At 46.1% G+C, this 27,945-nt stretch overlaps 2 protein-coding genes across 6 annotated transcripts in view; one reads left to right on the forward strand and one right to left on the reverse strand.

The window, feature by feature from the left end:
- Window positions 1-27,945, forward strand: part of LOC144941972 (guanylate kinase-like) — a 174,514-nt gene that overhangs the window by 97,827 nt on the left and 48,742 nt on the right. The window lies entirely within an intron of this gene.
- Window positions 3,369-27,945, reverse strand: part of LOC144941951 (carboxy-terminal domain RNA polymerase II polypeptide A small phosphatase 1-like) — a 49,030-nt gene continuing 24,453 nt past the window's right edge. The window contains exons 2-9 of one of the 5 annotated variants that reach the window (XM_078868496.1): window positions 16,429-16,610; window positions 14,851-14,889; window positions 13,389-13,460; window positions 12,467-12,568; window positions 10,608-10,664; window positions 7,008-7,100; window positions 5,681-5,866; window positions 3,369-4,782 (exon numbers count right to left, since the gene is read on the reverse strand). In XM_078868496.1, the coding sequence (XP_078724622.1) occupies window positions 4,657-4,782; window positions 5,681-5,866; window positions 7,008-7,100; window positions 10,608-10,664; window positions 12,467-12,568; window positions 13,389-13,460; window positions 14,851-14,889; window positions 16,429-16,610 (857 nt within the window). In that variant the 3' untranslated portion in view covers window positions 3,369-4,656. Of the gene's footprint in view, window positions 4,783-5,680; window positions 5,867-7,007; window positions 7,101-10,607; window positions 10,665-12,466; window positions 14,450-14,707; window positions 14,725-14,850; window positions 14,890-16,428; window positions 16,611-27,945 lie in introns of those variants that run through there. The other 4 variants (XM_078868506.1, XM_078868516.1, XM_078868525.1 and 1 more) reach the window with 4 other exon arrangements.

The raw sequence follows: 27,945 nt of genomic DNA on the forward strand, positions 1-27,945 counted from the left end.
TCGTTAAAAGTACCGTGACCTTGTCTGCGAGCCCTGGGCATATTTATTGTGAGAATGCAAGGAATCCTACAGTACCCACATACCGCCTAGGCACTCCTTTGCGATGAAGGCGAGCCAGATATTTACCCCCACGGCTTCTCGATGCAGATATCTTTCCCGCACACCGCAGCGAATAGAAATCACACATTTTGTGAGTATATTTTTCGTGACATGCATGTGGTTTTATTTGATTTTTTTTCAACGTACAATATTTTCGAACAAAGGTGACAAAAATAATGAAAGAACAGCACTTGACTCCATGAGTCGCTGGTGAAACCGTGAACGACATCGCTCCGTCAATGTTTAAAAAAATTAAACTATATTTCTCGGAGTCAAGGTGTTCAGGCTTGCGTCAAGCGGTTGGATGTTACAAAAGCGGTGGTGCAGCCAACGGCGTCTTCTGGAGCCATGACAGTTACTTGAAAGTGGGATGCAAGGTAAGGCTCTAGGCTACACAGAAGAGCAGCATACAAGTTGTGGGCGTACAGAGTGTAAATATCGAAACTCTTTGCACAACACGTCTTGACTGAAATTAAAAAGAACAAAAAAAATCGGCAGAAATGAGTCAAAATTGCATAGAGCAAGAAATGAAGAAAAAAAATAGAACATTTATACAAAATAGATATTTATACTGTGTAAATAGCACTTGGTCTCAGTCATCGTCACCATGGCTGGCTTCACCATTACAGTACATTCAAGAGGGCATTGTCCACCCCCCACCCCCTCCGACAATGCGCTACCACGCAGGTACAGCTCCGTGAGCGCGCGTCACCAGCTTTGGAGAACGCGGGGAAGCTTAACGCTCCTCCCTCCGTAACGTACGGTGGGGTCTCATTCGACTCAACAAGGTGGCACGTGTAAAATTCATATTCTCAGGAATTTATCATGGAGACTCCAACATCAACTAGTGGGGGCTTCAACCTCACCCCCTCCTCCCCTCCTAAAAATGTCCCAGTGATCACCCTGGCCCAAGACATATGGTTACAAGCACGCGCTGCACAATCTGACAATACACATGAAGCAAATTCAAGCCAGGTGCATTCGCTCACGTCTCCGCTGCAGGAATTAGTCACTCCTCGCTTAACGTTGGGTTTGTATTCCTGAAAAAAATGCAACTTTAAGTGAAATATTGTTGAGCGAAAGCGATTTTCCTGTAAAAAAAACAACGTAAATCAAGGAGGTAATGTTCCTGGGACATTTCCTATCACTCTTAAGAATATAAACTTGTTTAGAGTACATATTTCAAAGAACATCTATAATAATGGTGATTACATGTAGCTATGATTAGAGAAAAGGTTGGGTTAACTCACCAGTGATGGTTGTGGAGCTTTCTATAGATTAAGGATGTATGGTGAACTTCTTTCACACCGTATGTAACCAACCACGCTAATTGTAGGTGTTGGGAACTACAGGAACGCATCCAATGACTGTTGCCCAACTTTATTCTTATTTCATATGTAGTTGCTTGTAGCTTTGCAAAGTATCAGTGGTTTTCGTGCACACTTGAGCACTGCACTCCCTGCTTGCATCATCCTCAATAAAAATGTCCATGCCTTGTTGAAGGTGCGTGGGAGCTTTGAAAGCTGCAACGACACCCCGATTAACCACCCTTGGCCTTTAAGTCCTCAAACAAACTGCGTGCCTATGCCTGGATCACCAGTAAACTGAGGGAAATGTGGAGCTGATTTTGAGCAATCCACACTAATAGCAGGCACTCCATACCTCCTGCTGCAAAAGCAGTGTAAAAATTCAAATTTAGTTTGCAATGTGATCTCCTTTCTTTTACACATCATGGCGCTTGAAGCAGTAGGGTCACTACTCCTCGGCCTTTTGGCATGAACGTTGAGCGAGGGATGCGGTGATAAAATGACCTCCCCAAAATCAAAACAAAAACGGTTCATAACGTACCGAGATAAGGGTATGCTGCCGCGTACAGCATCAAACCACTCGACAGCGCACGTAAAGAAAGTAAAGACAACACATCTGTGTCGAAATGCACTGGGCTGGTCGGGGATGGGGCCTCGTGACGTACATCGCCCTGGCAGCAACGCTAAGAGTGACACCACGCGACTTTAAACACATACGTGGGCAGCAATTCATCGGCGACTTTTCAGCGAAACGACGTTAAGCGGGCCGACGTTGAGCGAGGAGTGACTTACGACATATTTTATCCAAATCTTGCATAAAGTAGTCGTACGATTGTGATTAACGTGTGCAGAAAAGGAGCTTACTGTACGACAAATCAAGTGTGCACTCTGGGTGTTGAAGTACAATGCAATTGTAAAGCTGACTCACGGTTTATTATTCCTATAAGTAAAGTGTGAATGTTGTACAGTGTATGGGACCACTGATGAGCTTAGCAATTTGTGGTCAAAGGTAACTTATGAAAAGAGTGCTCCAAGAACTCAGTTTATGCATCAGTGCTAAACCTGGAATCTAAAACGACCCACGTGGATCCAGGAATCATCCATAACACACACTCATATCCGTTTATCTACATCACAAATATTCAACACTGCATCAAATTCAGTGTTCTGAGTTGAGTGTACTCAGCTGTGATCTTGTACACGCATGGCAGCTTTCGATTTACATTTTAATTCATCAGCCCGGCAGAAAATGCGATGGTGGTCAATGAGACGGAAACACAGGCCACAGCACAACTGGCAGGGAGAGACCCCTGCAGTTGGGTGGAGTGATGCAGCTATTTAAAAGTCGTCGAAAAAGCCCAGGCCAACAGCCTAGAGCTCCGTACCCTGACAGTGACGAGTGTGAGCAAGAAAACAAATTAAAACACGTCCCATTCCCGAAACATGGTAGTGCATCCTACAGAAAGAAAATTACTTTAAGAACAGCGATTAGAAAATGAGAGCCCTTCTTTTTCGTTTACAAAACATCACGAAAAATGTAAAACCGTACCGCCCACGCATTACAAAATATCGCTTTGGTGCTACCAATGTTCAGTAAATATACACCTGTCCCAAGCACTCTACAAAACAAAATTCGATACAGCCAATAAGGACCTGTGATTCAGTGTTCATCCAGCTACAGCAACACCTGGTCTGCCAGCATAAGTGATAGAGAGTGACAATAAATGAGCACTCCCCCTTTCAACACATACACAAACGTATAAGCACACATTCTCTAAAGCGTATGTACGTTCGTGTGTAAAACTGGGTGTATGGATATGGGTTTTGTTGGTGCAGAGAAATGATTAAAAAAATCCACGAACAAGAAAATAACGCAAGGCACTTGTCCATCACGAGGCGATTCACAAAACCTAACGGAATAAGCGTTGGGTAAGCGCACAGTGGACGTCTCAGGTTAACACGACCGTTTGAACACACTTTAGTGCCAAGAATCCCATAAAATATATTTGAAGGAAATGTGTAGAACAGCAAGAAAGATACGACACACACTTATTCTGAGTACATAACATATAGCATGAAATATAAGTATAACTATATAACATTGGATCGGTCACTATAACTAATTAAAAAAAAACATACGAACGCCAAGTATTCCTTGCACCCAATTTGTGGTGGAACGAATCGTTTTCTCGACATTAACGACCACAGTTCTTTCCATGTGCTTTGAGCAAAAGCCAAAAACCGTCATGTCCAATTTCACTGGTGGCTCTCGGTGAAAAAAAGCAAATTTTCTCCCATGTGTTTTCGTGGAGCAAAACATTGAACGCCATGCCGAACCACGCCACGCAAAGTACAACCCGACAAACTCAACCGAGGACACCAACGCCGGAGTAAGAAGTGATTATTTTAACGCATCGCACAAGTGCGGAGGAATAAGGCAAACCTCAAGGCAGCCGAATGTGGGTGCTCATCACGTTGGTTTGGAGTGGACGCGGGATGGACGAGTGGATGCCGCGCATGCAGTTACACTATAACTCACGCCTCGTTCAAACCCATCCCCCGAGCGGCCATTTTAAAGGTCACGCTTGAGAATAATTGAATGATCACATGGGTCGTGATTCATCGCAGCGGTCCAGCACGGACTCACAAGCGGCGTTTTGAGCCTCCCTGAATATCAGGTCAAACACGGTCCTTCAAGTCCCCGTACTGCCCACGCGAGCATGTTTAAGGCATAGTGTGCTATTTTTCTATGTAAGATATATTTATAATTTCGTAAAAATCTATCTTCCCTTTTATTACTATATATTGAAATGTAAAAAAAAAAATCTGCATTGGCTTTGCTGTATTATGCGGGAAAAGCATTAGGCTCAAAGAAAGATGATGACAATCATGATGGTGAAGATGACAATAATCCAAAATATCATGGCAATGAAATGAAGATGACCAATTGATGATACAATAAAAGGTTCTACAATTTTGGAATTAATCCGTGGCAGTATAGGGGATCAACGTGGCTGGAGTGATGGGGGGGGGGGGTGTGATTCAGGTTGATCTGAACAGCCTGCACGCCGTTGTCACTGAGGGCTCGAGGCCCACGTGCTCGTGCGGTCAGCCGAGGTCCAGGCAACCTGTGCGGACGACGCTTGCTGCTCCTGCGCCATGCGCGAGATGGCAGCCGCCGGCCGGGGACTCCGTCCCCGCGTGTCGCTCGTTTTGTTCGCTCCTTCGAAATGTCATGCCGACGTGGACGCTACCTGTTGCGCTGCTGGTAGATGGCCGTGTAAACATTGTCAGCTTCGCTCAGTTCCTCAAAAAACGGAATGAGATCCAGTAGCTCTGTGTCCGTCATGTCATCGAACCAGGACATGACTGGGACCTGCAGGGCATGGAGTGGGGGACAGAGAGAGAGACTTTTTAACGAGTTGGCAGGATCGGTGGGATGAGCAAGCTTCTCTCCGAAGCTGCCAGAGTTGCTAAATTCAACTGTGCAGCGAACTTGTACTTTTAAATTTGTCCGTATTGGAAGAGGCAAGATACTGCATTGTTGCTAATTTTGTTTCGTCTGATAATAGACAAATATACAATGCTGGATATCATATATTTTTAAAACATTAACACTGTAGTAGTGGGCATATGTATACACTATACATGTAAAATTTAGCTGGGCGGTGGTGGCGCACGCCTGTAACCCAGCGCTATGGAGGCAGCGAGGGTTGGTGGATCGCCCAAATGTTGTGAAACTCCCTTCCCGCGGGTGACGAGGTGCCATACTCTGGCTCGCCAGGAGAAATGCAGTATACCAAATGTGTGGGCTCCACTTGTTCCATCTGTGTGGGATAAGAGTGTTTACCCTTCGCACGTGTGGGTTGTCTCCAGGTGCTCCGGTTTCCTCCCACATGTAAACACTCGTTTATTTGCTGATAACACCTTAATAAATAGAGGACCGCAGAGCTCGGGAAATTGTTGGCACCGGCTCACTGCATGCTTGTCGTTCCTCACACCTCGGAATTTTTCTCTTTCTTCGAGGATGAGCGAATACTGTGCGGTGTGCTACAAGTTTGAATTATAATGATATCATTTATTATCATCTAAAATGCACAGGCACTTGTTAATGCTGGATAAAGGCCTCCCAAAAGTGTTATTCATGACTCGCGGTTCCTATCTGTGACTGAACCAATAACCACTGGGAACCCGTCTGGTAGGACACCCCCAACTTCCAAAGTGTGGATGTGCCCCCTGCCAGTGACGGCGAGTGGCTGGGTGCGAGCTCTTGCCGCGTTGTCGGGGTGGAAGATGTAGGAGGCCGGGGAGTTGTCCAGGATGGCCGTGTGACTGAGGTCACGCCCCAGTCGGCTCAGGTCCTTCACGTAGTTCCCACGGTGGAAAACGCACGACTCGCGGAAGAGACGCGTGCGGAACACGCCCCACTTGTCCAGCAGGTCGGCCACAGGATCGGCGTACTGCGCCCGTGTGTGCACATGTGTGTGGGTGTCAGTCAACCCATGGCACCTGGGTCTGTCACATGACCTCCTGCCAGTGGGCGTTCGACACGTCACCTGGCCTTCAAGTGCACGTGGCCTGGCACAAGCGCCGTAGTGACGTCACCGCCACCTAGTGGAGAATGTGGGTTGTTGTTATTATGGGGAGTGGCAGTGTAGCGGTTAACATGCTACACTATTTTTTTTTTACTATTAAACTGTATAAATATTTATTTTACCAGGTAAGGCCCACTCAGCTATACAGATCTTTTTCAGAAGTGACGATAGCTCAACGAAGTGGCTTATTAAGTGGAAATTAATATCAGCCAAATGCATGTTTCTAAATGTGAAGGGAAAAACTGGAGGACCCAAGTAAAAATCCACATAACCACAGAGAGACCACGCAAACTCCAAATATACTACAAACCTGGCAACGCAAGTTCGATTCCCGCTCATGGCCAACACCAGTGACGATTATTTGAACTGGTCCTGGGCCTTTTCTAGGTCGACTCGGCCTCAAATGAGTATATGGTGCAGTGTGTAAATGTCGTCACTGGGGAGAAAAAGCGTCCGGGCGTGGTGCTGGCCACCCACCCCCTCATGTGCTGTTTCAGCCATCGTAGGTGCTCGCTAACAGCACTTGTCCCAACAGACCGTGTGTACACATGGGGAAGGGAGGCGTAATGGTTAGTGCACCGCTCTATAGACCTGGCCACCTGCGTTTAATTCCTGGCTACATTACATTTGGTTCTGTACTTAATTTGGCTTCAATCTATCTCTGAGAATTAAATATGACTGCTTGACTGCCATGTGACAAACATTCCTCAGTGGCAGGGCAGATGTGAAAATACCAACACCTACTATGTGGACTAGAGATGACGTAAAGGGCTCTCAAAAGTAGTTTTGTGAGATCCACTTTCATGGGCTATGAAATAACACAAAAGTGTTCACTGCTCTGTGACAGTTCTGAATGAGTACTTGGTCTCATTACAAGGGGCAGAGAGCCCTACTGGGATAAAATATATGGTGGAAAAAACAAAAAAATCCACAAAATCTGAGTTGATAAACGATCACCGTTCCACGGTGACCCCATCGTGTGACCCTCATGGGCTGCGATCCTTACCTTCGCCAGACTCGCCGTGAAGAGAATGCACTCGAAGAGCTCGCCCATCCTCTTGAGGAACTCATCGACGTGCGGCCTCTTCAGCACGTACACCTGAAATCACCGATAAGTAGCACAGAGACACCGCAGTATGGGCGTGAGGGTCGGCCAAACTGATAACTTGTTCTTTTTTGACGATTTTTTATTTCACCAGTTAAGGCCCACTGAGCTATGGAGCTCTTTTTCAAAAGCAACCTGGCCACAAATGATAGCTCAACGAAGTGGATTCTCATGTGGAAATCCAAATACTCTAAACCCACGTTTCTAAATGTGGAGGGAAGAACCGGAGGATCCGAATAAGAATCCACGGAACCATGGGGGAACATGCGCACTCCAAAATATACAGACGTCAGGGTCGGGATCGAACCCACGATCTCATGTATACCAGGTGAGGTAGCTGACATCTCGCCACCGTGGTGCCTGTGATTAAACTCGGAGCTGTTCAATTGCCTCATATCTGAATAGGCAAGAGCAGGGTTTTATTCCTTGGGTAGAGTTGGGGTGTGCGCAAAGATGTCTAAATAGCAGGGTTCTATTCTATTATTGTATTCTGTTCTCAATAATTGAGTTATAATTGGGCATGTAAGGACGCATCAATTCATAGACTATTCACAATATATGTAAATTATATTATTTTATATTCATGCTAATGATACAACAACCCAAGTAAATTAAACACAATAATGTGAAGTAGTTAGAAATGAGATGGTAAATGCTTCATAAATAACAATATCTTGAATCTGCTCTGTACAAATTGAACTGTTGGTGGGCGCATCATTGCACGCCGACGTTTTGAGTCAAATGAGTTTTCTTTATATGGGGGACAAACTCCAACCGCCCCCCATCCCCCATTGGCTGTTCAGTCATTAAGAGTGCCTTCCAAGGGAATTGTAGGCAAATACAACTACGACCTTAAGTAAAATTCAGCTTGCTCACAGCAACTGTATTGTTAAATAATTTTCATCACCACATTTAACCTGCAAGCAATGAAAGTAAATGCCACAAAAACATATTTGACGTCAAATACAATTCACGTTTTGAATCGATACGCACGTCTTATAACAAATTATACAAGAAGATAAACAACAATGAATTAAAACTCTGGACCGAGGATCTCTTTTTGATCACACTCAGCCCTCATTGACCCCGGGGAAGTGCGCTGAGCGGCACTTGTGACGGTCGGCAGGCGGCTCAAGTGGACTACCTCCTGGCCCAAGTAAGCAAGGACAGGCCGCGGGTCTGAGACGCCAGCCTATCCTGGATTACTTGAACCAGGCTGCATCCAAGGGGCTCCTTCTTGCACTACAGCCGATCGCCAGCAGGAGACGCAGTGCTGCCGGCTCTCCTCAACGCAACGCAGGTGATGCTCTCAGGCTCCACTACAGCAAGGCACAAACAGGTTTGTGGTGCTTCCCAACCTTTGGCTGTCGAGAACTATATAGACAAAGATCCCCCGTATAGCCTTAACAGACTGTAGGGGCAAGTGCTGTTAGCGAGCACCTATGAAGGCCCGAACGGTACACGAGGGGGTGGGTGGCCAGCACCACGCCGGACCGCATTTGTCTCCCCAGTGGTGATGTTTACACAACGCACCAGATACTAATTTGAGGCTGAGTTGACCTAGGGGAGGCCCAGGACCGGTTCAGATAATCGTCACTATACAGTTTCAGTTTCATTTATTTGGTATAGCCCTGTGAGCCATTCGGTTCTTAAATCGGGTGCAACCGCAAAAAAAAAACATGAACAAGAAAACATCTTAAAGTGACTATGCACAAACAGAAAAATCCAGGAAAAAACTGCAAAGTCTTCCAGAAATAAAGCACCGTACACCAACGCTGTTCAAAAATCCCAGTGGGATGCAAGTCAAACAACAACAACCACAAGACAACTTAGATTAAAGCCATCATTCTAACTCCGTACTACAACAAACCAAAAAACTTTTCGAAATCACCAAAATAAAGCCATAAGCAATGTAACAGTGATCATAGGAACTGACCGAAATTTCACAATAAACGACATAAACAACATGTACCACCAAACCCTGTAGCCATAGCAGGCTGCATGAGTCTCTATACGAGTATAGAGAACCCCCTCACAGACACACCAAGTGTCCGCATACCCCGAGCAGCATACACTGCAAATCGTCAAACAATTGAACGTTAACTCTTTTTTCTTTACACTAAACAACTGGACTCTGCCCATGAGACCCAGAGTTTGCTGGTTGAAAACAAATTCTGCTTAATATTACTCTGGAAAACCAATCGGCGAATGGGCATGGAGAAACGGAGTTCTGCTTACACATGCTTTTACCCACGATGCTCCATGGTTGTTGTTGTTGGCTTGCACCACATTGTGATTTTTTCACACGGCGTTTTAATATTTTTTGGGGGGGGGGGGGGATATTTGCTGGTTTATTCCAGGATGTTTCTGTTACGCGTCATCGCTTTGGGATGTTCTGTGTTCATATTTTGTTTGTTGCGGTTGCACCCGACTCAAGAGCCGCATGCATGGCTCCCAGGGCTACACCTAATAAATGAAACTTGAAACATAAAGTAACCAACCCAACCTCAAAATGTCACACAAGGCTGCCCTTCTAAAGGCGGACAACTGGCCGAGTACTATTGCATGCCGTAAACATGATCCTCGTTCAATGCGTATCGCATCACGGCCTTGTCCCACAGATTAGTCTCCGGGTCGCGTTAAGACAAAATGTTGTCGATCTTGATTTGAAATGTTGTCGCTCGGGAAAACCGCATTCGCCTCTAGGTGGCGCCACTCTCCCGTACGTGGGAGTGCAGCGAGTGCGGGTGGCTTTGTGTCGGCGTGATCATGAACGTTGATGACGTTTTTCAAACTCTTAGCTTTTTCGGTAAAGTCACGTAGGTAAAAAATGAAATTAAAATTAACGTTTTTGACGTTTTTTTTACGTTTGACGTTTTTCAAGTTTAGCCCAGTCTCCGCACCCGGAATATAAACAAATATTTATGTACACGGTACACCACATCCACCATTCCTCTTACTATGCGTGTGGCCTGACTTTGTGCGAGCTTATGCCAAGTCTATCAGCGACTGGGAATCCAGTGCGTAATCTGGATAAAATAAGACAAAAAACACATAGAATGCAAAACACATGTAAATTAGGATATAAAGCCATGTGTAATAGACTGGGGGCGAAAAGACGTGGAATGTGTCGTCTTGTTTTTATTACTCGTTAAGTTCATTGGTTTCCCTGTCGACAAGTTAGTGGTCACGTGGGAACTAAGTCTGACACTCAACGAGTGAGCAATGGATAATAATTAAACCAACGCACGCATAAAGATACATTTTCGCAAGCACGGTTAATCCGAAACCTGAATAGTAAACAGTTAACTGTGATCTGTGTTTGAAGCAGTGTAGTTCATTATATCTGCTCGTATTGTTGACAAGTAGAGATTTTTCTGTCCTGACCTGGTGCCAAAATATCTAAGTGAGAGAGGTATGCCCGCGCGTGTGAAGAACGGCCCTTTCAAACAATATGATGCAATGTAATGTTGTGAATAGAGGCTGCTATCAAATATTCACCTGATGAACCGTTCCATCAATTTCCACGGGCACGATGAAGTCCGCATTGTTGACAGGCTGTGATAAAGCGCACAACAACAAAAATACAACAGATGAATTAAATATTAAGTTTAACATTTTATTCATGCTTTAATTTTAACAAGGGAGTGGGCATGGGCAAATAAAGCTGTGCACAGGCCCTGTCAATCATGTGAGGGCTCATTATTTATACAGGCACAGCGCTCGCAAAGTGTGATGCGTCAGCAACAGTTACTGGGGTCGCATCAGTGAAGAACATCCCATGTGCAATGAATGCACCGAATTAATGAAGCATGGTACAAAGCCACGAATCAAACTCAGTTGGGTGCAAATGTAGCAAAATACATAAACCATTACTCCCCACATACACAAACAAAACCCATAAAAATCCCCCATATAGCCATACAGACTTTTGGGGTATGATGAGGGGATAGTGGTGTGGCCAACACCACTCCTGGCTGCCTTTTCCTTTCCAGTGCTGATGTGTACACACACTGGGTAAGATATTCATTTAACATCACTAGATCAAGGCAAGAACCAGGAGAAGTTTCTTTCTGCCTCCTCACCACCTCAATAATGTCGTTTCTCGTTTGTTCCGATTGAGTTAGAGTTTTGGTCACTCCATTTACCTAAATTAAAAAAAGCAGATTATTTTAATACCATTTTTATAATAAACAAAGGATTCGCACACACCAAAAAAGATGCATGCACGTATCGTCTTAAGCGTAAGAGTAAACATTAATCATTAAATTGGGGCAAGGTACCATATCCCCCCGGTCAGCACCAGCCCCCACCAAATTTTCTCAACTGTGCGCCAACTGCTTGCTTCATTTCCCACAATTTCGGCCGCACGTTTCGATGAAGCGCCACCCTCAGAAAGGGTGCCCGGCACGTCTCATACTGTGCCCGCCCCGTGCCCTTGTTACGGCACTGCACATACTGCTCATCCTTGGGAAATGCAAACCAAAGTTGGTACACACACACACACACGCGATGCTCGTACATACACACACACACGACGCTTGGTACACACACAGACAACGCTGGCAAGTGGCCATCCATCCGACGTGCGCCTGTTATCTCAAGCCCATCACAACCCCCTGCAAAGGGCCACCTTCCTGATCTCACCAGAGCCTGGGACAGTGCTTGTTACCAGGTTACATCAAAAGGCTAACCGGGTCACCATTTATTTTGCAGCGGGTTTGTGGTCAGGTCTATTTACGTCCCTGCTTTACAGTTGATTGTGAGCAACAAACCACAAGTGCAAGCTCCGCTCTCAGGAAGATTTTTTCGGGGGTTTCCAAGGCGACCTTGTTAGTGATACTTGTCAGGGGATCACAGCTGTCAGTAATCATCACTTTAGGAGCGTGACAATAAATGGGTTAGTGCGGGGTCATTGTGCAGATCTATAGCTGACTTCCTGTTGACTCTAATTATTTGAGTGCATACTTAAATGATACACTGATCCATTTATAGACACCCCACTGATTTCTAATGACCCTCTTGTTATCTTAACAGGTAATTGGATATTATAAAAGCGATGGCTCCATTTCTTACACTGGAGAGTGCTAAAAGATGTAGTAACTGTACAGATATTAACGGGAGACACACAGAGGCTCCAAAATAAAATGTATTTTAAAAATATAATTTCTCCCAATTATCTTAGCGAGCCATCTAAAAGTGGATTTTTCAATAATTAGATTTGAAGGAAATGTACAGTAGTTGATGACCGTACAGACATTTCACAGAGCCAACCAAAACTTTCCACCAGCTTGCCAGGAGCCAGCGGACAATATCCACGTGCCGGAAGGACACAGTGTGGTCCGGGATGGGGGTCGCACCTTGAAGGAGCTGTGCACCAGCGTCTCGTCCAGGTCAATGACGATGCACTTCTTGCCTCTGTCCGAATGGTTGACCTCTGGCAGCAGTGACTTGTTTGGGGGCTGCAGCGGAGGCGCGGGAGAGGAAGGGAAGGACAGGGCAATGAGAAAATCAATGAGACCCTCCAGCATCAGTGTAATTGAGCGCATGCAGATGCAACCACATAACGCATGCGTACAGATGGACGTGCAAACACATACATTCCTATTTACATACATGCTAGTCCATGTACACACTCGCGCATACACGTGTACATGCATGTGTACACACGCGTGTAGATATATATATAGATTTTATTTATTTCTGCAGGAAGGGCCCAATAAGCTGGTTGGCTCTATTTCATGGGCGCCCTGGGATAGTACAGATGTCATACAGTACAGATCTTAGATACACTTGTTTACATTGGCACGCATGCATGTGTACATGCATGCGTACACACGCATTGATATGTACATGAATACAGACAAAGATAAAGACAAAGATCCCCCGTATAGTATTAACAGACTCTTTGGGCCACTGCTGTTCACGAGCACCTATTAAGGCCAGCACAGCACATGAGGGGGTGGGTTGCCAGCAAACAAGCCTGGTCGTATTTATATCCTTAGTGGCACTGTACACATCACATCAGGTACTCATTTGAGGCGAAGTTGACCTAGGGAAGCCCAGGGTCGGTTCAGATAATCGTCACTGGTGTTGGCCATGAGTGGTAATCGAACATGGGTTTCCGAGTTTGTAGCACAGAGTGCTATCCGCTACACTGCAGCTCGCTACATTAATAGACACACACACAAATACAATGAATGGAATGTATCCAATAGGACATCCATCAAGGAGAAGCAGCAATTAACTCAGTTTGTGTGTAGGTGGTAGACAGTTTATTACATCGCAGAATCGTGAGAGGTGGCACCAGCCCAGCGCGGGGGAGGCCTTCTTCCAGCAGTGGATTAACCATGGCTAGTAACGGTGGTGACACACAAATATAACGATGCACATGCACACACTTACACAAAGACAGAGATCTCCCCGTACATATCCTACAAGATGCTATTGGGGCAAGTGCTGTTAGCGAACACTATTAAGGCCAAACCGGCACACGAGGGGGTGGTGTGGCCAGAGCCACGCATTACCGCATTTGTAGCCCCAGTTGTGATGTTTACACATGTCACCAGGTACTCCTTTAGGGCTAAGTCAACACATACACACATATAGTAGCAGCCACCCACTGCATTGAACATGATACAACGCACACATACACGAGTGCAATTACACATTCATGCTCCCGTAAATGCACACGTGGAGCATTCAAACAAATTGGACTGATTTCACAACAAAAATCCACGCAAAAAACCTACAGGCACTTCATGAGGGTCATGCTAAAGCCCACCGCACCTCCACATGCGACCTCACACAAAACGAAGCCGTTCGGACAAAGCGTTAATTCACATGCAGGACAAAGCTGCCCACCCAGATGTTGTGGACAAAATGTATCGGACACAGTGCGCGCGTGACATTTTGCACCATTTTGGTGTTTTTATTTTTCGTTTATACGGTCGTGGTAAATGACAAGAATGGTGCAAAATTGACACACTTAAAGAAAACTACCGCAACTCATTCCAAAAATGATTTCAATTCACATACAATCTTTACAATTTTCATTTTAACATTACTTTACAATCGTTTGTTTTTATTTAAATTGGCGTGGAAATCAAATGTTTTATAAAAACCCCCATTCATAAAACATTTCACTTCACCTGGACCAAATTGAATGGGAACAAAAACCAATAAAAGCATTTTTTCTCCGAATTTTTTTTTTGTAAACATAAGCAGCGCTGGGCGACCCAGCAGTTCCAGGGCCAACAAGAACAGTGCACGCGAGCATTATGCACGATCCTCATCCACAGCAGCCACCCACGACGGCCAAGAGCCTCATCCTCGAACGCGGCCTCACTCGCTTTCTCCCCACAACGCCACCCCCCCACCCTGACAGCCGAGTCACGCTTGAAGCCACCACACACAGAAGCCCCTCAAAGTCAGCACTCCTACTCCCCACAGCCGCCCGGTGCCCCTCCGATCACCCCCCCCCAACCGCCTCCTCCCTCTCCCCCTCCACATCACTCCCTCACTCCCACACATCACTCCCTCACTCCCTCCAGCTCACTCCCTTACTCCCTCCACCTCTCTCCTACCCTCCCCTCCGCAGCAATCGAAAATAGCACATTCCATGTCACCATGCCAACAGCCGCACCCCAACAAGCAGCCCTCCGTGAATATCGAGCCCCCCCCCACAACCCACGCCATAACCCCCCTTTTGACTGCCGAGAGATGGAACAGCCCAGATACGTACACAGACGAGCTGCAGGACTTGGAGCTGCTCTGGGTAGACCTTTTGCAGGAAGGAACAAAAAAAAACACACACAGGGATAACCGGAGACAAGATGAAGAGCTCTGAGGAGGAGGAGGATAAAACACGGCATGTTTCTATCTGTTTTTAAGATGAGGAAATCCCCTATAGTGGAAATATAATTATTTATTACCACTAATCACAAAGAGGAAGATGCTAAGCTAATCGCTATGCTGGGCTAATCCTGTTTCCAGGATGAATGAGGAACAATCAACATCTATTTTTTGTAAACCAAGAAGATGTAATTTACTCCAAAAATAAAACTGCAGCTGGCAGGATGAAGTCACTATTACAGTACACCGCTCGCTGTTCCTGCTCTCCTACACAACGAAGCATCAAGCAAATTGACGACTGCGAAAGTACAAAGGAGAGGGTGTTTGGCACGTGAGAAGGAGCTTTTTCATTATATGGTGATCATGGATTGTCTGCCCAGGAGAGAGTTCCTTCTCTGTGGGGTCTCCCCAACCTTACACGGCTCCTGACAATTAACTGCCACCCAGATCAGAGATTGCCCATCCAAACGCACCGAGGGTTAGGGCAACTGGATTGATTTGTGGACAACCGGATTGATTTGTGGGCAAACCTGATCGCCACTGAGCCCGGCGCCCACTGAATGAGTATTCAGTGCCCTAAAGCTGTCAGCAATTTTTGCTAACAACCGCCACAGTATACCATTGGTTGTTAAGTGCACGCTATGGATCCTACCACACAATCTGTACGAGTTGACCCTGTGGCTATTGTCACACTTAATTTGCGCCATTTCTCAATTTTGATAACTACCCAAAAAGGTACTTAGGAAAATACGAGTGAATAAAGGCAAAATAACACGGTTGCTTATGGCTACCGCCCACTCTAAAAAAAACACATTGATCTCAGTGTGCAATTATCTGGTTAAGCAAGATACATTTAATAGAGCTACATCGAAATGAATTCAATAATCAACAACTTCTGGCCTCTTCACTCAAGACTAGTGTGACACATACAAACAAAAGATATTCGTCAAAAGAGGGGGGAAACAAATATAAATGTTGAACCAAAATCAATACCAAAATCCTAGAACCACCACGCAGCGACCTGTAATTAACACACCAGGTTCTCACTTGCAGTTAGTTGATGGTCTCAGCCCATTGAACAATGGCTGCACAAAACAAGCATCATGATAAATTAGGTTCTGTACTTAATTTGGATACATTTCAGCTCTGAAAGTAAAACGTCAGTTTGACGGTGATATGATGATGAACATTACTCTGGAGGTGTGGGTAGAAAAATGCTGGCCTCTTTACCGTGTATACCAAAGGTCACTTGAAGGGATCTCAGATGTAACTCTGCGATATCCACTTCCGTCGGCTGTTCTCTAACCCGTTCATTGAGATCTGCGACAGATCTCAATGGATACTTTGTCTTGTGGCATGACGCCGACAACAAAATTTGGATGGGAAATTTTTAATTAAAAAATACATTTAAACCCAGAAGGGGAGGAGTTTCTCCGGGACTGCCCGTGGCCTCCACAGAACACCTCACCTTCGTGACGACGCCATTCTCCTCAGGAGGGCCGCAGCCGTTGTTGTTGTTGTTTGGCACCGGCGACGTGGGCACGGGCGCTTGGCGCGGCTCGCCATGGCCGTGCCGCTTGCCCAAGCAGCAGAGCAACGAGTTGAGCAGGCAGCGACCACGCGCTTTCTTGGGCTTCACCTGGGACGCGGCTGGACGACACGCACCGGAGCACCCGCACGTTATCACCATCACCGTCATTGTTGTCATCATAATCTTCATGATTGTCATCATCATCGCCGTCATCTTCATCATGATTTTAATCAACATTATTGTCATCATCATCATCATCGATGTCACAATCAACAGCATTATCATCGTCTTCATCACTCTCAGAATTATTTTTGCTGCGGTTTCTTTTTTCAAGGCCAACGTGTCTCTGAGCTCAAATGAATGTTGCGTGTTGTTCATCTACACTGACAGTTATGAAACATTTGCGGATATTCCACATTCATTTGCAGACACGAATGAGAATCACTTTGTAGGAAGTCAAAAGAGTTTGAATTTGAAATGTGCACATAACAACACGTATCAACTAACCATGCATATGCTTTATGAACCAAGATACATTTAAACGTAATATGAAATTACATGTGAAAATTACAATATTTTTTGTTAGAATAACAATAATAATAAGCACACTTATTTGTCCAGGGGTCATTATTTCAGAGACAACTTCATGAGGCTGAGGGCTATGGCGATGCTCGAGTTCCAATTTAACAGCACAACAGAGAAGAAACATTTCATACAAACTGGAATATACTGCAAATACATCACTTGCACAAAGACACGTCAAATCGCAGCAGCCACTATCACGCGTGACTTCATCATTTTATTTTCATAGTTCGTATCCAAAAACCAACTACACAGAAACTGTGGAATAGTGCTCATGATTGATCCGGTTTTGAACGCATAAGGTGTACATCCCTCAGTGATGACACTTACTTTAGTAATTCTACCACCGTTTGTTCAAGCCGCCAACCGAATGTCAAAATATCAGTTGTAAAAATTACAGCAGCCGGGAGGCAACTTCTGCACAGCGGCCGCAACAAATGACCATAGCTGGATAGGAATGGATCATAAACAAATTTCAATCATAGGAACAACACCAAAATCATCACGATTACAGTCACGACGGAGGAGTGGGTTAGCGCACTGCACTATGCACCCGACTTTCTCAAGTGATATTTCCAGCAACTGATATCTTAATCGGTTTCGGCCGGCATGGTGAAGTATGATCAACCAACCACTCACGACCAAGGCATGACCACAAAAAAATACATTCGTAAATAATTATTGCACAACCCAACAGTGGATTGACAAATGGTCGCTAATCAATGTTATTGATCACTATTGAGAAAACAGATCAAACTAAAACACGTGTAAAACGTGTCTCCGTCATTGTAACTTGCTGTTCTAGCAACTCCCAATCTTGGCTGTGTATGCCACTAAAGGCCTGGTGATCTCCAATGAAGTTAGTTTCCATACGTTCTGCTTTTCTTCACCGAATCCAGCCACAAGGGCAGTATCGAACATGACAATAATGAAAGCATTAGACGAGGCTCGCACACACACTTTAGGTTGTGATAAAAAGGTAAAGGTGCAGCCCTGCAATCGCTTTCTCACACCACTGCAGGCAGAAGAGCTACGAGGTGGGGGGCTCCAGAGAGACCATTAAAAGCGAGTATTTGGCCTACTTTTCCACCCTAGCCAGATGTCTTGGAAGAGATGCGAGCACCCATACTTTACCCCACCATATGTGACCCGTCGTGTACCCGATCGACACTAACTGTGATGTACCAACTTACACAGCTGGGTGGACAGATGCAGGGGGATTTAAGAAACGTGCTTCATATTTTCAACCGCCACAACGGGAATTGCAAGTCCATTGTGCTAACCATTAGACGACGGCAGCAGCGCAGATGGTTTAATATTCGAACAAATTAATAACAATGGCCTTCAGCAGATCCGCTGCGCTCGCACTGATGAGCGAGCAAACGAACAATCAAAATTGACAGCCAAGGAACTCTGTTCTCTCAGCCATCTGCGCTATTGACTCCCCACCTCCCACTCAAGTCCAGGTTCAAGTCCTTATTTTTCCATTTGATTGGTCACCTGCCTCCTTCTCTATATGAAAAATAAATTCCCACTGTTGCTGGAATGCATCTTGGGATAAATTTGGACGCGAAAGAAATCCCAATGCCATTGTTCGTTGCTGTACCGTGAGACGCAGGTAAATTGTGGTAACAAGGCGGAGGGGCATGGATTTGTGTCACAGGCCGCGGAGGGCGGAATTAGACAATGGGACACGTGCGAACTGTTAGCGAGTGGCGGGCGGGTAAAGGCCATGAAGGGAGAAACGCGGGAGGGAAAGACAAAGTGGCACGCGCATTGTCGATGGGTGCTTTGAATTAGGAGCAGACAAAAGCAATGGGGCTGGGCTCGGGTGACGGAGAGGCAGAGGCCAAACCTGTGAAAGGTCAAACTGTGCCACCCATTTTCCCTCCGACCTTGCATTTCAAAAATGTGTATGTGTTTATGAGCGTCGCTAGCACTAACTTTGTACAATAACCCTTGTACCGTGTAAATAATGTAACAGCTTTACGATGCGGTTGGTTTTAAGTCCATGGTGAGCTGCAATAATTATTTACGAATGTATCTTTTTTTTAAAGCTCTTTGTCTATCCACTGTTGGATGAAGGCCTCCCCATGCCATTTCGATCATGAGAGTTGTTTGACCATACTTCACCATGTTAGTGTCGTGTACGTTAGTAAAGTAGGGTGAAAGGGGGGGGGCTGAAACCAGGACTCGGTTTTCAAGTATCACTCTCGCCACTGATGTCAGCTGTGGCCAGGAATAAAACTCACATGGCTGGGTTGTTAGCGCAATGTGCTAATAACCGCTGTGCAACTGCACCATAAATACTCTTTGGTTTCTTCGGTAAAGTCACGTAGGTAGAAAAATAATAGATCTATATTAATGTTAAAATAACTTTTTAAATGCCACAAAGGATGTTGAATGTTTACTCTTTGTGGCTCGCAATCGGGAGTGACGGAAGATTGCGAGTTCACATCCTGATTGGGGATTGACATCCGACCATCCTTCAGAGGCCAATAAAATAAGTACCACTTTGAAGGCAAGTAAACATTGGTTGTCAAATGGCGAGATGATTGACCCCCACCATATGAACGTGGAATTCCACCACTGGCCGTGCAGCGCTGTGAACAGAAGATGACCACCAATTCCTGAATGTTCACTTGAGCAGCAAATCATTTTGGCTCTTTTTGCAGCGTGTTCACAACTCTACACATTACCACTAAGCACACAAGAGTTGATAAACAATGACGCGTAATCTGTTCGTGTTTCACAAGAAGAAATGATTGTCCTGAACACAGGCAGGCAGACAGGATTGTGACCAAAATGTTTTGGCAGAAGCGTGGCTTGTTGTTGTCTGTAAACAGCCATAGGACACTTTGCTTGGCACACAATGACCTGCTCTTTGCCCCGTACTTAGCCCCCTTTTACACAAGTCCCAGTGTCGTCACACGCGCACAACCTGTTTACAATCTCCAAACATCAGCACCACCCAACTCCGCCTGCAAAACAACTCCCAGCTACTCGGCAGCGGCACTGGCTCAGCACACCCACTCCGAACCTTCTTCGTAACGTTTGTTTGTTCCAACATTTTTATTTCACTCTCCTTTAACCTCGCGATCATCAAAATGTGCTAGCAATGGCACATGCCCCATCCGCCAACTCTCTGCAACCATAAACATCAGTGCGCTTTGCAGGCCTTTCCAACAAAGTCCTTAACGCAATTTGACCAAGGCAAAATGTTATTCCTGAAAAATAGCCCGTGATTCACGAGCGAGAAAAACTGCGATGTTCCCAGCTAAGCGCACGAGCAGGGTTCTCTGGTGAAATCGAGCTGTTTTTTTTCTGTTAGCACTCTCTGCCCCGACTTGTGCAATGAACTCCAACACGGATAAGCGAACACAAAAGTGAAAAGGGGCCCTAACAAACAACCACGGATTGGGCAGGAGTTGGGATCTAGTCATCGGGAGAGTGGTACAGTAACAGTTGCTGGTCGACTACAGTACCGTAGTTGGTCAGGGTTGTCACTTGTGAGATACAAACAACCGGGACCCATCACAAGGGACAACTACATTTAAATGCATTGTCTTGAGTAGTGCATTCATTGCTTAATTTAAGCTAAAAAAAGTCTTGGAATTAATTCCGGCAATTCATTTGGTATGCAATTTAGTTTTCGCTTTGTTAACGAAAGCCACACAGTCCATGCATCTATACTTTATAAACCTGCCCATAGGATTATATTAATTTAGGGTCCATTAATGCAGGATTATGGCTAGGGCATACCTGGTACTCAAGTGGTAGTGCCTTACTGAAGCAGATAATCTATACTCCATGCCAGCCTAGCAGCATTCATTTTGGAAATTACTTGCTACATTTCCCAGGAGAACTACATTGAACAGGGATGTTCTGGAAAAACCAGGACATGTGGCAACTCGCCACTCTAGCCAGGGATATGTTTACCGGTACTTGGTGTGACTGGTGTACTCTGCCCCCAAACTGCTTGGCTACTCCTCGCCATTGCGACAGTTTTCTCAGTTTTGGCTGCTTTTCATTTCTGAGATTTACGGTGTGTGCAGTGGAAGACAGCCGTGGCGTCCATCAAGGTCGCTTGTTCTAGGACGCTGGGACACCGGTTTTGAGGTTTTGTTAATGACAAACAAGTCTTTAATGTTAAGGTCAAGCACACCATTATTGCACCCCTGTGATGCCACTGTGCTCCCGCTTTCACAAGTTCCGATACATCCTTCACACAGTGAGATCATTATTAGACGACTATGACAGAGTGCAACACTTTTTTTTCTTACCCCCCCCCCCCCAATTTTATCCCAATGGTGCTATCAGCAGTACGACCATTTGTTATCAAATGGCCTACGGAGGTGGATATCACAGAGCTACCTCTGACATCCCAATTAAGTGACCTGTGGCCCATACAGTAAAGGGAAGCATTTTTCCACCCGACTCTGGAAGTGCGAGTGAGGTTTAAACAGATATTTTAATTCTCAGAGCTGCTATTTAGCCAATGATTTGCTCAAGCAAATTTAATGTGATGGGGTGTTTTTATGCAGTCATTTATGACCAGGCTGAGACCATCAACTCACTACATTTGGGAACTCGATTTTATCACAGGCACCTGCCTGGATTCGAACTCATTTTAAAGGGTTTTCTTGGACTTAAAGAAACTTTTAAGTTATAACAAACAGCTCAGGACACAAAAAAAATATTTGCTCGTTTGCTTTTCAGGCTGCATCTCGCTTTAAGAAAAAGATTTCAGCTATGTTGAATACAAATAAGTATTCATGATAAGAGCGTAATATATTTGGCAATCAGGAAGGCACTAGGTTTCATAGATGATCATAATTCATCAGTATGAGTCAATGTTGCTACGTGAATTTATCAAATTTTCGTATAATTATCAAATTTGGAAACTTTGGACCATCACGACAGCACACAATGGCCGATTATTTTTCTAAGATCACGGGATCGTTAACGTCCACTGTTAACCAGACGGTTCGTATTTACGGTTCATAAACACACAAGATTAATCAGGGCGGCCGCTGGGCTCAACCACGAACCTCTACAATAAGCGGGAAACGACGAGCCAGCGTTCCAGAGGGCGAGCGGAAGAGTGACGGATAAGCTCTCAAACCAATCTTCTAGTTCGGTACTCGAACATCAAACCGCTGCAACAAACGGCGAATGCGTGACCGCTGGAGAAGGCAAGCGGAGGGAGCGACTGAGCAGCTCTCAAAATCAACCGAGTGGGCTCCTCTCTCCATCCTCTCACGGTCACAGGAAACTCAATTCTCCACATCCCATGTGACCCCCACCCCTGCAATGCGCAGCTGCACTATTTCACTTCCTCCTGATAAGCCCCACTGCTGCAAAAAGGTTTCCGCTGATTTTATGCTGCGCTCCATAATAATGTCCCCAAAACGCTGACGCACGCACACAGAGTACACACACACACGTACACACACACGCACAGAGTACACACAGAGTACACACACAGAATACACAGAGTACACACACGTACACACACAGAGTACACACACAGAGTACACACGTACACAGGTACACAGACACACAGAGTACAAAAAAGTACACACACAGAGTACACAGAGTACACACACACACGTACAAAGTACACACAGAGTACACACAGAGTACACACACACAGTACACACACAGAGTACACACACAGAGTACACACACAGAGTACACACACACAGTACACACAGAGTACACGTTCCCCTTCCTCCATGTACGCGTGTCTGTGAAACGCCACCCTGAGCATCACTGATATAAGCACGCCGGACTGTACCGCTCTGGGCAGGGAGGGGGTGAAGGGTGCAGAGAAGAAGCAGAGCGAGGAAGAGGGTGGCCATAGGGGAGGAGAGCAGCAGGAGGAGGAGGGCGGGCGACGTGAGAGAGGGAGCAGAGTGGATGGGGCGAGCGCCTCGAGGAGAACAATGGGAGGGAGGGAGGTAAGTAGGAGCGGGGTAAGTAGGAGCGGGGGAAGGAGGAAGGATATTGGAAGTAAGGAAGGGTAACAGTGGGTGGAGAAGGGCTGAAGCAGCATAGTATGAGATGTGCGGAGAGAGGGAGAGGCAAGCGAGGAGGGGGTGGGGAGCAGGAAGGAGGAGGGGGGATGGGAGTATGAACGAGAGCGTGGATGGGGCTGGGGGGAGAATTGAAGGAGCAGCGTGGAGCGAGGGTGGCCGGGTGGTTGGTGGTGGTGGCGGCAGAGAGAGAAGCGTGGGGAGTGTGGGAGGGGAGGGAGGAGGGAGCTGCAGGCTGACAGCAACACAACGGATTCCTCCTCTCGCCATTTTACCCATCCCACCCCCCTCCGTGTCCACTCCCCGTCACCTCGCACGGCACGATGGAGCCCTCCGCACTTTGTAGCTGCCACTCGCAGATGAAGCAACTCCTCCTCCTCCCACCTCCGCTCAGAGTGAACCCTCCGTGCTTTGTCGTCCATACTTCGCCCCCCCCCCCATACGAGCGCAGTAAAAAATAAAAACTTTCGGGTTTGTGCGACGTCTTTGGTTCGGCACAACAACGTCCGACGTTTCGCACCGCGTGCCGACTGCTTCTTCGCGGTGCTGAATTGGATCGCCGAAGAAAAACTCTCCCCCGTCGCACGTGGCACCGATGAACCTCGTGATGTTATGTTGAACCTCTTTCGCACCGTACGTAGCCCAACCCGGCGACTGCATTCGATTCGTGAAGCTCCCCTCCTCCCCCCCCGTCGCGCGCGATCGCGAAACGTCGAACAACACGCGGGCGCCAGCAAGCCCCCCGCACGACACCGGCAGGGCTCTACCTGGGCACGGCCGACGCGGTCAACCCCGACGTGGTGGAAACACGGCCGCGATATTTTGAACCTCGTGGTGGTACCCCCCGGGGGGTACTACCAAAGTACCCCGGCTCTCGCACAATGTCCGTGATGCAGTCACTTTTCGTCTGTGTTGATGGTCGGCGATGCGTCAATCGACTCATCTCGACGAACTGTACACGATGCGGATTTTTTTAAATGCTATGTTTGGCGTTTCGACATCTCGGAGTAGCACCCCTGTAAAGAATAGCGTCCCGAGCTTCTCTCTCCCCCCCGAGCGATGGTGGTAGTGCAGAGGGGGGAGACAACATTTGAATTTTCAATCTAATTTGCGTCCTCGGCTCTGCGTCGAAACAGCCAAGGCCCCCCCCCCCCGCGTTCCCCGTGTGCGTGTTGCTGCTGCTGCCTGCACAGCGCTCTCTATCGCCGAAGTGTTTTCGGGATGTTGCCACGGCGGCGCCTTGTGGTTTCTTTGGGGGGGGGGGGGTAGGGGCAATGCTGTCCGACGTTTCGCTCGACGTCTTAAGGAAGCTTCGTCGGGGGACTGACCGACTTAGCACGTGCACATGGTCGGGCTTGTCGAACGAAACGCGTCACAAAGGAGGGTTGTAAAACAAAATCGGTGTATTTGCATAACCTGTAAGTGGAAGGGAAAAAAAACTGGTACAAAACGGTTACCGGTTTGACGCTCGAACAAATGTCTCGTGATAAACATAGCATGTCTAGATATTTTTAAACTGCTTTCGTTGTTGCAACGATGAGCATTGGGTGCACTCGTTACTTAAAGTTCCACGGTGAAGCGTTTTACCCGTCGTTCTTGACTTTTGGAAACGGCAGTCGATTCCGACGGGAGGAAAAAAAAATGTGGTTACCTGCTTTCGAAGCCTGCCGCTTCTTAAGAACGATGGAACAAAAATCCGACAACACGCGTCTGAGAGCCAACAGCCTTGTAGGCAAGAGCGACTTTCGCGCATCGTAAACACAGTCCGGTTCCAATTGTTAGAAGTGGGGGGGGGGGGTTGCGTTTGATGACAGCAACGTGAAAGTTTTCGAAGATAAAACAATGCGGTGTTGATACGTGGGTGGAGCGGTGGCATCGTGGTTAGCGCGCAGCATTATACACACGGGCCACTTGGCTTCTATTCCAGGTGACGGCAAATATTGGTGGCGAGTGATGTCTGAACCCCCCCCCCACTAGCCTCCTCATCAACCTTCATTATTCGCTGGAGTATGATCAAACAACCTCCATGAATGAGAGTAGCAGGAGGGGGTTCGGCTTGTTTGCAGCAGTGGAATGACAAAAAGGGCTGTCATCAAATTTGATTATGATTCTTACTTTAATGCACGTGCTGTATCCCGTGTGTTGTTTTTCTAGTACTTTTCAGAGCGATTCACGCAATGATAACTGCGGCTTTGTCAGGCCACAGGCTTTACAATAAATAGGTATATACATATTTCACGTTCATGTAAAACGGCCAGTGCAGATATTAGAAAAAACCACTCGGTATACAGTAGTTTGTTTAAAGGCAACTTTGAGTGTTCGGGATGCTGGTTACTCGAACAAAGTCAAGTTGAAAACATAAAAAGGAAGCTTCCTGAAACTTGACCACAGCATTCGCCCCATTATCTCAGGGATTTATTTTTTCCGGATCTGGAAACAATGCAGCGCTGTCTGCTATTATACAGCAAGCTTAACTCCCTCTGCCATTCCTGATTCTGTGCACTAAGCGACTGCAACAGATACACAGGGCGAGATCCGAGGCTGGAGAAGGGGGCATCTAATTTTCTATCGATTCATGGATTTAAAAAACTATTATCATGCTCACTATACCCGCACGGAGTTGTGAATCTGCGAATCGACTACTTACGATGTTCTTTCCTTTATGTATCCTTGTGATGTGCGAATGGTTACGTTTAAGCTAGTTGAGTGAACGAAAATCATCTGAACTGGTCAGTAAAAAATGAGAAAGTTCAAACGAGGTGGCGAAATGAGATTAATAATGTCGATGGTGAATCCCACGTGGAAATAGAGATTATATTTTGAGTTTCCCCAACGACTGTTATTTCGCGTTATCTGATTTATCAGTGACTTAAGTAATCGGATATCTCTGCTCTGGCCTTTCCCTTCGAGGTATTGGCGGATTGTGATGCAGACTGCAAGCGGAGAGCACAATGTGTGGTCTGTGAAGTTCATGGCCAAGCCATTCTTGCTACCTCGGTAAACAAGAAATACTGTATTCTTAACAACATAGTGGGAGCTCTATGCATACAAGTGGTGATATGTTAACTACCTCGCCTGGTATAGAGGAGGTTGTGGGTTCGATCCCAACCATGATGCCTCTCTCTCCCCGTGCTCGCGTGGATTTTTCTCCGGGTCCTCCGATTTTCCCCTCCACATTTAGAAACATGCGTTTAGAGTACATTATTTGGTTACTATAAATTTCCACATGATAAACCACTTCATTGAGCTTTCATTTGTGGCCAGGTCGCTTCTGAAAAATACTATATAGCTCAGTGGGCCTTGCCTGGTAAAAAAAAATAGTTTAGTTTTAGCTTAAATATCCGAAAACATCGCTGCATGTTTGTGTTTTCTTTACTTGTTCAGTAGGCATCTATTTTTGAAGGGGTGAATTGAGACCTGGACAAAGGAGAGCCGTGTTAAAAAACCATGTGGTAGAGACAGCTAAAACTAAGACAACATAGAGCCTTTTCAAAACACGGACACACGACCATTCCTGGTGGCATTCCAAGTACAGCAGTCTATGCACACTGCTGTACTCTTTGTGTGCATAGACACACATTTGTAAAAAAAAAGTGACATTCAACAGACAGCGATTCGTATTCTGACAATGGCAAGCTTGACAGGTGAAACTGGTTTATCAGGAATTCCTCCCTCCCTATATTTGCTGCGATATTTATATTTTTGTAAATGCCTCACAGATACACTCAACAACCAGGTATGAAGGGGAGGAAAATGTACGTGTGAATGTGTGTTCAGACCAGTTATTAATGCGTCTGTTCGCCCAAGCTATCCTTACACAGTCTGATGCCCAACACACACGGTGACATTTATTCATTTAAAAATTACGTATTTAAATAAACACATTTATTGACCATAGCCGAACTAAGTGCCAATCAAGTCAAAGCAACTCATAAAGCAACGCTTAATCAAGCATGTTTTCTGCATGCCCTTATCCGCAGTCACCGTACACACATCATATACATGCCTTAACGATACTACTTAGGCTTTTACGGCTATAAAATAATCATGAGCCATCATCAATCCAGTGGCGGATGGAGGCCGCCGCAAGCCGCTGCCACCACCTCTCACGCTCCCGCATTGTAATAATGCACCTAGCGCCCGAATATGAACGGATTTCATCGCTCCATCTCCTCGGAGGATAGCCTCCCTGGCGCGTTCCATTCCTTGGCTGAGCTTGTACTGTATATCTCTCCGGTGTTCAAGTTGTACCAGGCGTTGTCCGGCCACAAACTCCGGTTCCATGCCGAACAGCACATACAGTATCACAACCATCAGAGCACACGGGAGAGCCAAGGCCTCAGCTGTTGCTGAAGACAACTTGAAGCTGAATGGAATGGCGATTTTACACACGTTTTGTCCTTCACAAACACACACACACGACCCATATAAGCCAAACCTGGTGGAGACCCAGGAGTTTAACTTTCAGGTTGCAAGTAGGTGTCCTCTCTAGCTGCTCTAAATTTTACAAAGCACACGTGAAGGGAGTGCACGGTCCCTGTGCCTTTCCTTGCATCTACCGTGTATCTGTTGTGGCTGTTAAACGCTGATCAAAGAGCAAGGGGATCAACTCCCCGAGGTGCTAAGCCTCTTTGAGACGTGCAATCCGTAACCTTTTAATGTGGCTTTTTGGGGAGAAAAAACCCCACTCAAGAATTGCGCAGCACAACAAAGCCACCAATAATAATACTCAACTTAACGCGACCCCCTTCCAGCCCTCTATCAATGATTCGTAAAGTCGTTGTTGTTTATTCGCTATTAAACTGATTTTAAATACTAACCCATTGGCTTTAAA

The sequence above is a fragment of the Lampetra fluviatilis genome, chromosome 2 (genome assembly GCF_964198595.1).
Source record: "Lampetra fluviatilis chromosome 2, kcLamFluv1.1, whole genome shotgun sequence".
Lineage (NCBI taxonomy): Eukaryota > Metazoa > Chordata > Hyperoartia > Petromyzontiformes > Petromyzontidae > Lampetra > Lampetra fluviatilis.